General features: G+C 42.0%; 1 protein-coding gene across 1 annotated transcript; it reads right to left on the bottom strand.

Moving 5' to 3' along the window:
- Positions 1-4,634: 4,634 nt before the first annotated feature.
- Positions 4,635-7,613, bottom strand: LOC112178363 (basic proline-rich protein-like). The gene has a single exon (XM_040510141.1). The coding sequence runs from the start codon at positions 7,514-7,516 to the stop codon at positions 4,832-4,834; it is 2,685 nt and encodes an 894-aa protein (XP_040366075.1). The 5' UTR covers positions 7,517-7,613; the 3' UTR covers positions 4,635-4,831.
- Positions 7,614-11,291: the final 3,678 nt, after the last annotated feature.

An 11,291-nucleotide genomic window follows, 5' to 3' on the forward strand; every position in this document is an offset into this window, starting at 1 on the left:
TAAGTGAGAGGGAGGACTCATTTTGGTGATACTACGGAGGCTACTCCCTCATTGAGGTTTGGGCCCCTATCGGCTACTCCCACATAGTGGTTTAGGCTCATTCTATAGTATCTCTGAGATCCAATTGAACCCATCACCCAGGGTCTCAACCTTAGACACCATCGGTATGCCCCTTACTCAGCTGGGAAATTAACTTATGTGTTAGACCGTTCTCCAAGTGTTAATAAAGGCCGCCCTCAACCCCAAGAGACCTTAGCAAAGTACTAATGAAGGGTTTAGGCCAATATTAACAAAAGGGCCCTTGTCTACTCATACGATTTTACACACTTACAACAATTAAGTATTTAGCTAAATTCATAACCTAAGTATATTAATCTAAGTGAAACACATTCAATTTACAATATGGTTAAAAAAAACAACTTCTACGAATACAACAATGACAAAAGACACGCTTAATTTCGTAACACTCATAAAACTTAAACTAAATCACAATTAAAGCTTGGCCTAACCGAAATCGCAATTTGTCACCATTCCACAAGTGTAGTACAAAAATTAGCATGCATTCTATATACAACAAAATCGATGACACTTTAAGTGCAAGGGATTTTAACAATCCCCGGCAACGGCGCCAAAAATTGATTCGGCTGAAATAACCTCACAATTTAACCCTGCAAAATGTAGTTGTCAGTATAGGATAAGCAGGGATCGTTCAGTCCGGGGATTGTAGGGTACACCTACACAAAAAGGACAATTAACAAATAAAAGAATAAAATGGGGGGTTTTGAAATTTGGTTCCTAATCTACTTAAAATAAAAACAAAACAAATAAAACTATATATAATGATCGACTTCCCTAACCTAGACCAATACCACTCGGAAATTACTAAGTGTAAAAACAGAAAATTCATTTCAACATGCTACAAAAATGTGCCCACCTTAAATGCCTAGATAAGAGCCAAAATGAAAAGCCTCAGCGGATCAATCCATTTATCTGATTCGTTCTAATGTAGGTTTGGATTGGAAAAGTCCTTACCAAGCCTAATACTACAAAATTTCGAAAACACTCAGCGTAATTCTCTTAACTAGTAGTATTATCTAACCCTCGAATCAACTCACACGTGCAAATTAACCATTACACATAGAATTTAACACGTAATTTCCAGAATCATTTAATCATTAAAGCATGATTTTTACCACTTTTTAGAACTAATTGCTACTTGTTTAACTCAGCGTCTTAACAAATAACAATTACTCTTGGCAAATTAAGCAAACACACAAAAACTCACCGTTATTCTAGCATGCAAACTTATGAACCTAACTCTGAAAATTACCAAAACACATAAAAGGGCACAAGATTGTAACATGCATCATAAAAGAATTCTCAAAATTAACTCAATAATAAACTGAAAATCTCAAAAATATTAATAAAAATATTCTGAAAATTTCATGTCTCCAATTACACAACTCACAAATTGAAACACACAAAACCGAAACAAAAATTATAAGTAGAGTCATAGTTACACTTTGAAGCTTTCCTCAGCGGCTTAGCAACACGGTGATGAACTCGTCTCTGCGATGGTGGTGGAGCGTCCTTGACTCAGCGCCTTAGAGCTTTGTAGATTGATGGATGGATGGTGTCACGGTCTTGTAGGTGATGGAAGTTTAAGGAGTGAATTGGGCAGTCTTGGAATGGTTTTTGGCCAGGAAGTGATGCAAATTCTATTCTGGATGTTGCCTATTTATAGGGGAGCATTGGTTGGCTTTTGTTGATCATACCCTTCATCATTGGACGGATGGGATTGCATCGTAATTCCTTTAATTTTCCAACTGAAACATCTCCTTTAAGGCCTTTAACTCCTCTCATAATGGGGCAATTCCTTTAATTTCCAAGCTGAAACATCTTTTTCTTATTTATTTTCCAGTTGAAACATCTTTCTCTTTTATTCTTCAACTGAAAACGTCTTTCTCCTTTATTCCCCAACTGAAAACATCTTTCTCCTTTATTCCCCTTCTTCATTGCTTGGTCAAATATCTTAATGCTTTATTTTATGACTCAATCATTGCTGTTTCCAAGGGTTCCACCAGGCAAGGTTTCCTACAACAAGCAGGAGAATATCAGAATTTTCTAGAGAAAATAAAATGTAAAGACCGCAAAAATAGTCGACAGTGAGGAATCCTGATCCAGCTAGGATTTTTCATGAATTTTACTTTTTCCGCTTATTTCACTCCAAACACTCAACAAGACTCTAAAAACGACTCAATGACTCAAAACACTAAACTTAAGGGAGAAACAAGGCTAAAATGGCGCACATATTCAATAATATTGTCACACTTTTTGCTCCTATCAAAAATCCAAAACTTTGTTACAACTTAATTCGTCTCACTTTCATATTTGCTTTGACAATCTTTTGTCCCAACCAACTTTAGTAATATTTTTCGGCCCAAGGGAGGACCTTGGCCCAAACTTAAATTATAAGGCCCAAATTATGATCTCGAGACCAAAACACTTTCCAAAATCGATTCTTTCACTTAAATCACCGTCAGGAAAAATTTTATCGGCGAAAAATTGCCTTCAAAAATTAAACAAAATTTTCAGGGGCTCACACTTGCTACTGCACTTGTACTCATGTTCTGCTACTACACTCATCATCGCCTAGTCCTGCTTCTGCATTCGCTACAGTCATGCTCATCCAGTTCTGCTACTACCCTCGTCATCGCCTAGTCCTGCTACTGCATTCGCTACAGTCATGCTCATCCAGTTCTGCTACTGCCCTCGTCATTGCCTAATCCTGCTACTACACTCGTTCAATCCTGCTACTGCCCTCGCTGCACTCATACTCTTCCAGTTTTGTTACTCTTGTTCTGCTACTACACTCGTCATCACATAATCCTGCTACTGCACTCATCCAATCCTACTACTGCACTAATACTCATCCAGTACTGCTATTACACTTGTACTTGTGTTCTGCTACTGCACTCATCATCGCCTAATCCTGCTATTGCACTCATCCAATCCTACTACTGCACTCATACTCATCCAGTACTGCTACTACACTTGTACTCGTGTTCTGCTACTGCACTCATCATCGCCTAATCCTGCTACTGCACTCGCTGCAATCATGCTCATCCAGTTCTGCTACTGCCCTCGTACTCGTGTTCGGCCAGAAAGTTGGTAGGATACCTTAATTGGGTAAGCTAGAGAGCTATCACTACAACCTCATAATTAAGCAACCAAAGTCATCAAAAAGGCAAAATGTGCATCAAAGTGAATTACTTGGCACATCAAAAATGCAAATACCCACTTCCCACTACGCTACGAGACCCATCAACAAAACCAAATAAGCAACCCAAATTGCATTACACCAATACCAAAAAAAATTTTTTTTAAGTTACTTTACCGGGAATAAGGAAAGGGCTAGTAGCAGGGGTTCTAGTGTAGTCTTCATTATCAGAGCCAAACAGATCCTTATCATCGTCCCCAAAATCGCCTCTATCGTGATACTCATTATTAGTGGTGGCCTCTTCACCGCTCTCCTCCTCTTCCTCACCGGCGCCACCACCAGCTTCGGCTATTGCCTCTACTGGATTCACCTTTCTCGCTATCGGAAGACAAAGCAGTAGACGACAAGGTCCTTCTCTTCCTCACCGGTACCACCACCGACTTCGGATATTGCCGTTGCTGGACCCGCCTTTCTCGCTACCGGAAGACGAAGCAGCAGACGACGAGGAAGAGGAGGAGGAGGAGCAGGATGAGGATGAGGAGGGCGAGGAGGAATGGGTCCCATCTTGGTTGTTAGGTACATCGTCTTCATCCTCGTCGAAGATGTCAACGTGCTGCTTTGCGAAATCTGTGTGGGGTTTGGGTTAGATTTTGTTGCCGTTGAATTGATTTAAGACCTAAGAAATCCAGAGAAATAGAAAAAAGAGTGGGACAAAGTCGAAGAATCTTCGAGTATCTGAATTCAAAGCAAGGGCGAAGAGACGGAAGTGAAGAGAAATAAGGTCGAAGAGTGAGTCAGGGCTATTACCAAGAAATAAGCTGAATCAATCAATCCGGTTTTTTGATCAGTGGCATACGCATAAATATTTCATCAAACTGAGTATTTTGGTAATTTTTTATTAAAATTGGGAGTCAGACTTACATCATTTGGCTTTTGGACTTGAGCTCATGTCCTTATTTGTATAAATCTTTTTTAAAGTGAGTTTTCTGTATTAACATCTTTGGTCATGTGCTACTATGTAATTTTCTATAATTTTTAAAATAATTTTATTTGGTTTTTTCTTCACCATAAGATTAGATCTAGTGGTTGTTAACATCCTATTTGAGAGATTATATATCATTTGACGATTTTATCACTAACAAATGACCATGTGGGCGCACATAGAAAATTCTGATAAAAAATAGAGGGAAGTCCTAAATTGGATACCAATGATATAATATGGATACCATGCGACTCTTTAAGTTGAGGTATCAAAAAAATGCAATCGGTGATAATTCAGGTACCAATTGAGAATCCTAGGTATCATATATTTGATATATACGTAGAGTTTATTCAGGCTACTTATTCTGGAAAGAGTACTATATATAGAATGAAAATTAACATCTAAAAGTGAAATTGATAGTACAAACTAAAATGAATTTCGAGGTTGAATGCTCTCTCTTATTTTCACTCACATTGACTAAATAAACAAAATACGACAATTCATTCAAAATAAAAACACTAGGTAAACAATTGCGTTAAAGTAGTAAAACTAGTACAATCACAACTCACAATACCCATGCATGAAACTCGATCAACAAGAATTTGAAGGAGAAAGCAGGTGATCATAGATTATGAAGTTTTGCGGTCGTCCGTATCACGGTTGGACGTGGAAGGCACTTTGTCTTTGTTTTCTCGGGCACGACTATGACGACGAGACTCACGTTTATCGCCACGGCGAGAATCTTTATCTGAACCATTTGATTTATCATTATCTTCTTGCGATTCCAGTTCACCTTTACGATCACGGTGACGAGAACTGTTATCTGAATCTTTAGACTGACCTGTTTTAGGCTCGCTTTTTTGGGTACGACCACTGGAACCACGTTTCCGGCGACGAGAACTTTTTTCAGAATCTTGAGATTGATCTGTTTTAGGCTCGCTTTTTTTGGTACGACCACGTTTCCGGCGACGAGAACTTTTATCGGAATCTTGAGATTGATCTGATTCTTCATCATCGCGAGGAGAACTTTTATTTGAATCTTTAGATTGATCTGATTCATCATCATCTTCTTCGAATTCTAACTTCTCAGGGTCATTTTCTTCTGCTTCCGCACTGCCTTCACCATAAGATTGGGGCTTAACATTCAGACTTTGATCCTTTATATTGACAGCTGCACTTTGGTTAGCTGGGGCGATGGTCTGAAAGGTGTGAACTTCTCCTTGCTCCACTGCATGAGGAGTACCTTGAACTTTGTATGCTACATTTAACTTTTTCTTCTTCTTATGCACGCAATAGAGACCAATTGCAAGGAATGCAAGAAAGAACAATCCACCAAGAGAGACAAAAGTGGCAAGAAGAACAGTGCGATGGCTATCAGATGGTTTCAGTGGTGGTGGCAGAGAAGGTGGTGGTGTGTATGGTGGCGGTGTAGGTGGTGATGGTGATGGTGATAATGGTGAAAGTGGTGGATGTGATGGTGGTGGAACTAAAGGAGATGGATGAGGAGGTGGTGATGGTGTAGGTGGTGGACTTAATGGCGGTGGCAATAAAGGTGGGGGATTTGATGGCGGTGGCAATAAAGGTGGGGGATTTGATGGTGGTGGCACTAGACGTGGTGGACTTGATGGTGGCGGCACTAGAGGTGGTGGACTTGATGGTGGCGGCACTAGAGGTGGTGGACTTGATGGTGGCGGCACTGGAGGTGGGGTTTGTACGGGGGGTAAAGGTGAAGGTGGTGGACTTGGTGGCGGTAATGAAGGTGGTGGGTGTGAAGGTGGAAACACAGTAGGTGGTGAAGGTGATGGTGAAGGTGGTGGATGTAATGGTGGCGATATTGAAGGTGATGGATGAGATGGTGGCGGTAGTGTAGGTGTTTTAGGTGGTGGTGGTGATGGTGAAGGTGTGGGATGCGATGGTGAAGGTGGTGGTGGTGGTGGCGGCGGCAATGAAGGTGGTGGGTGTGAAGGTGGCGGTACAATAGGTGGTAAAGGTGATGGTGAAGGTGGTGGATGTAATGGTGGCGATATTGAAGATGGTGGATGAGATGGTGGCGGTAGTGTAGGTGTTTTTGGTGGTGGTGACAATGGTGATGGTAAAGGTGATGGTGATGGTGGTGGTAGTGGTGGTGGGTGTGAAGGTGGTGGTGGGGAGTAGTATGAAGGAGGAGGTGGTGGAGATGATGGTGGTGGTGGCAGTGGCAATTGTGGCGGTGGTGGTGACGATGGTGGTGCTAGTGGAGGCGACAAAGGTGGTAATATAGCTGGAGTAGTGTTGTTGCATGCTGGTGATGGTGGTGGAGGGGGTGGAGGTGGGAGTGTTGTAGTAGTTTCATTACATGGTGGTGGTGGTGGCGGCGGTGAAAGTAGTGGTGGAGAGTAGTATGACGGAGGTGGTGGTGGAGATGATGGTGGCAGTGGTGAAGGTTGTGGTGGGGAGTAGTAAGATGAAGGTGGTGGTGGCGGTGGCGGTGACGGTGGTGGTGCTAGTGGAGGCAGCAAAGGTGGTAATATAGTTGGAGTAGTGTCGTTACATGCAGGTGGTGGTGGTGAAAGTAGTGGTGGGGAGTAGTATGACGGAGGTAATGGTGGAGATGATGGTGGTGGTGGTGAAGGTTGTGGTGGGGAGTAGTAAGATGAAGGTGGTGGCCGCAATGGCAATTGTGGCGGTGGCTGTGGTGGTGCTAGTGGAGGCGGCAAAGGTGGTAATATAGTTGGAGTAGTGTCGTTACATTCTGGTGATGGTGGTGGTGGGGGTGGAGGTGGGAGTGTTGTAGTAGTTTCGTTACATGGTGGTGGTGGTGGTGGTGGTGGTGAAAGTAGTGGTGGAGAGTAGTAGGACGGAGGTGGTGGTGGAGATGATGGTGGCAGTGGTGAAGGTTGTGGTGGGGAGTAGTAAGATGAAGGTGGAGGTGGCAGTGGCAATTGTGGCGGTGGTGGTGCTAGTGGAGGCGGCAAAGGTGGTAATGTAGTTGGAGTAGTGTCGTTACATGCAGGTGGTGGTGGTGAAAGTAGTGGTGGGGAGTAGTATGACGGAGGTAATGGTGGAGATGATGGTGGTGGTGGTGAAGGTTGTGGTGGGAAGTAGTAAGATGAAGGTGGTGGCACTTGTGGCGGTGACGGTGACGGTGGTGGTGCTAGTGGAGGCGGCAAAGGTGGTAATATAGTTGGAGTAGTGTCGTTACATGCTGGTGATTGTGGTGGTGGGCGTGGAGGTGGGAGTGTTGTAGTAGTTCCGTTACATAGTGGTGAAGGTGGTGGTGGTGATGGCGGTGGTGGCAAAGGTGGTGGCGGGGAATAATACGGATAACTGGCCATTGTACCAGTGGGATTGAAGAAACTGGTGTGCTAGCGCTTGCTGCTTGTGAGATGGTCTGGTTGTGCGCGCGGGTTCTATTTAATCTGCAGGGAAGTCTTCTGTTTGATCAAAACTCATCAAAAGTCTCTACATTATAGAATGACTTTTAAAAGTATGACTTTGAGTGCCACGGTGGGGGACCATGCAGACTTACAAAAACATTTTTATGTTGTTGAGCAAGGAATATCAATTATCATTATATTCAAATTCCAATTGAGCTCATTTAAGTTCAGTTACCCACTGCAAAACAAATAACCACCAGATGCCTCCGGGAAAGAGAATAAGAAACACACAGAAACAAGTAGTTAATTAAACTGGGCTAATGGCTAATTAACATTCAGACGACTGATGTTAAGGTAGTACTGCAGTCACAATTAGCAACAACATGGAAACTTAGCAACTAGTAATTCATTTATATATACTTAGCCTTTTTCCAAGCATGTGTAAAAATAAAAAAAAAATGAAAAAGGAAAGAGGTGTTTATATTTATACCTCATTTTTTAGTACTTGGACCTCCTTATTTTTCTAAAACTTTTAAATTCCAAATGTATCCCTGCAAGAAAGACAAAAAAAGAAACACGCGCGCCATCCCCAACAAGATGTTGTCTGCACGTACCATATCATACGACTTACTATGCATTCAAGTTCTTCGCGTCCTCACCTAGATGGTTGAGTTGTTCAATTTAGAAATGTAGTTTATGACATCTATGATTATATGTATGTATCATGACTCATGAGGTAGTTAATTCATAAGCAGTCAATCGCTTTAAAAAGCAAACCGTAAGGTTGTGGTTCTGTTGCTATTTGGATTTACAAAAATTGAGTTCGAATAGTGTTTAGTTGTTTGGTTATGACAACCTTATTATACTAAGGGAAAATTTCGCAAACAATACACCAAGGAAAGGTCACTAATAATTCTTATACATAATGTTCCAAACCGATCATTTTGGTATACAGACTCTCGATCCCGACCCACTATGTAGACACGACGTCAATGATGCCATTAACTCTAATGTCATTATGCATTTGTCAAAGGGTAATTTAGTACTATCACACTCTGGCTCATTTTTTCGGTTAAAAAAAAAATCTCCTGATCTCCTCTGATTCTCTTCTTCTCTCTCTCTCTCTCTCTCTCTCTCTCTCTCTCCCCCCCCCCCCCCCCCCACATGCCCAAACCCATGCCAGAAACCTCGACCCCGGCGACCACCGTATCTCCTCCACCTTCCAGATCCATACCCACGAAACTTAACCCCATTTCTAATCCCAGCCCCATCCCCACCACCGATCACCACCACAATTCCTACGCCCATCTCCGGATCCACCACATCTTCCTCCGTTAGCCCAACAATTCTCACTCCTTGCTTGGCCTTCAACCTCACCTTCTCCGTCACCCGAAACTTATTCCACTCTGGTTTTACGTCACGTATGACCAACATATTCTCTCCTCTTATTCTTCGAGCAAAGCTTCATTGCTCTCTTCCAGCACTCTCATCACAACCTCTTAGAATTTTCTAGCAAATTGAGATGTAGAGAGAGAGAGAGAGAGAGAGAGAGAGAGAGAGAGAGAGAGAGAGAGAATCGTTGATATGAAGGTGGGGAGAGAGAAATTGGGTCTGAGAAGATGGGTATGCGTGTGATTGATTGGTTTTGATGACGAAGAAGAAAGATTCAATTGGAATTGGAATTGGAATTGGGGTTTTGGATGATGAGCTGCGAGATGGATTACGATCTATTCAGTAGAGGTCTTGGGCGGCTTGGTGGCGAAGCAAGTAGGGTTCTGGTCGGGGAGGACCGGAAGAGGCGGTGAGAACCCGGAGTTGTTGTTGCTGTTGTTGTAGTTGTTGTTGAACACCAGGATTAGGATTATGATAATGGTTGTTGATTCAGTAGAGGTGAAAAGCTGTGGATTGATTAGGTTGGAATTGCATAGGTGATCGGGATTGGGAGGGAGGAAGAGAGATGGGTGCCCATAGTGAGAGAGAGAGAGAGAGAGAGAGAGAGAGCGCTGGGTGCCCAGAGAAAGAAAGGCAGGTAAAAAACTGAAAGACCATATTACCACTCAAATTAACGGCGTTATTGACGTCGTGTACTGATAGTGAGTTGAGTTTCAGATTTCGTGTACCGAAATGCTTGGTTTGGAACTTTATGTATAAAAATTATTATTGACATTTACTTGGTGTACTGTTTGTGAAATTTTCCCTTACACTAATTGACATCATGAGCGCTAAGGTTGTGTAAGCCTTTACATAGTAAAAACCCTTTTTTGTTTTATTTTGTTTTCAGTAATCCATATATTGTTGAGTAACCAGCATCGAATTAGATGACCGCAGAAAATATAATTTGCACTACAGTAGACTTCCCAACTTCCATCCTCAAGGTTTTGAATCTTTTGATTTATAAATAGTAGATTTGCAGCTCAGAGGAAGCATGCAATATGCATTCGTATGTGTGTGTCGTACATATACATATAGGGCCCTTCTACTGAGGGATCCTTTTTTTTTTGTCTTTTCTATAGATAGGGCATTCACTACTACAAAAATTGAATGAGACGACGCATTATAGTTTTTCGCCGTCTGATTGATTTTTATTTTTTTAGACGTCGTTTTTATAAAATCCATCATCTGATATGGAATTATGAATTAGTTCAGAAGATGTTTAATGACAAAACCGTTGTATGACCCTAAAAAATTTGAGCGGCAAGTTTCCCACCATGTAAGTGGTGCCAAACCGCATCTCATAATTTCTCCCCACGTAGCACCTGATCATACGACAAAAAATAATAAAACTGTGGTCTAATCAATATGTTTGACAGAAAGGAGAGAGATTTCCCGCCACCATTTTTCTCCAACTTCCCGAATAGGGAAGTCAAATTGATAGGAGACAAACTCCAAATTTAAAATGGTTTGGGAAGTCAAATTGATAGGAGACAAACCCCAAATTTAAAATGGTTTGGGAAGTCAAATTGATAGGAGACAAACCCCAAATTTAAAATGGCTATATTCAGACCACATTTTTATGAAATTTTGTTGTGTGAGCTGTTGTCCAAATTGATAGGGTGTATCCAAATTCATATAGGCTGGGCTTGAAACCCTAACACTTGAGCAAAAAAATAACAAAAAACCCAAAGTTCCTCTCTCTCTCTCTCTCTCTCGGCAGCACCTCACTCTCTCTCGACACAGATCCAAAACCAAAAACCCAAACACACACACTCTCTCTCTCTCTCTCTCTGTGTCCTCCAAAACCAGAACCTACAACCATGACCTCCCTACTTCAACCATATCTCTCTGTTCTCCATCAGATCCCAAACCTAGACCTCTATCCTCTCTCCCTCTATCTTCTACACCTATTCCCCAAATCCATCATATTGAAACCCTAGACCTCTCTCCAACAACCAAACCAGTTTCCACATTTGCAAGGAGCTTCTCCCGCCCCAAAGATGGCTCTCTTGGCTCAAATCGAGCCTTCACTTTCCAGCACCGATGGGTAAACAGTTTATCCAATTTCTCTTCTTTTCGATTTTGACCTAACTTTTTAATTTTCTGAATTTTGGGGATTTTGATTTATGATGTGATTGTTTTCTGTTGCAGTAAAGGGACCAAGAGGGATTTCAACACTGCAAGCACTCCCCAAACGCGCCGGAGCAGCCCCTCTCCTCCCTCCAACTTCCTTCTTCGCAATCCCATGTCATCTCAATTGAAAGGGCTCGATCTACGGCTGGCGAATTGAAAGACTAAT

The sequence above is a fragment of the Rosa chinensis genome, chromosome 7, assembly GCF_002994745.2.
Source record: "Rosa chinensis cultivar Old Blush chromosome 7, RchiOBHm-V2, whole genome shotgun sequence".
Taxonomy (NCBI): Eukaryota; Viridiplantae; Streptophyta; class Magnoliopsida; order Rosales; family Rosaceae; genus Rosa; species Rosa chinensis.

Excerpts from the sequence above, each read along its gene's own strand:
- LOC112178363 (XM_040510141.1), bottom strand. The coding sequence starts at position 7,516 with ATGGCCAGTTATCCGTATTATTCCCCGCCACCACCTTTGCCACCACCG.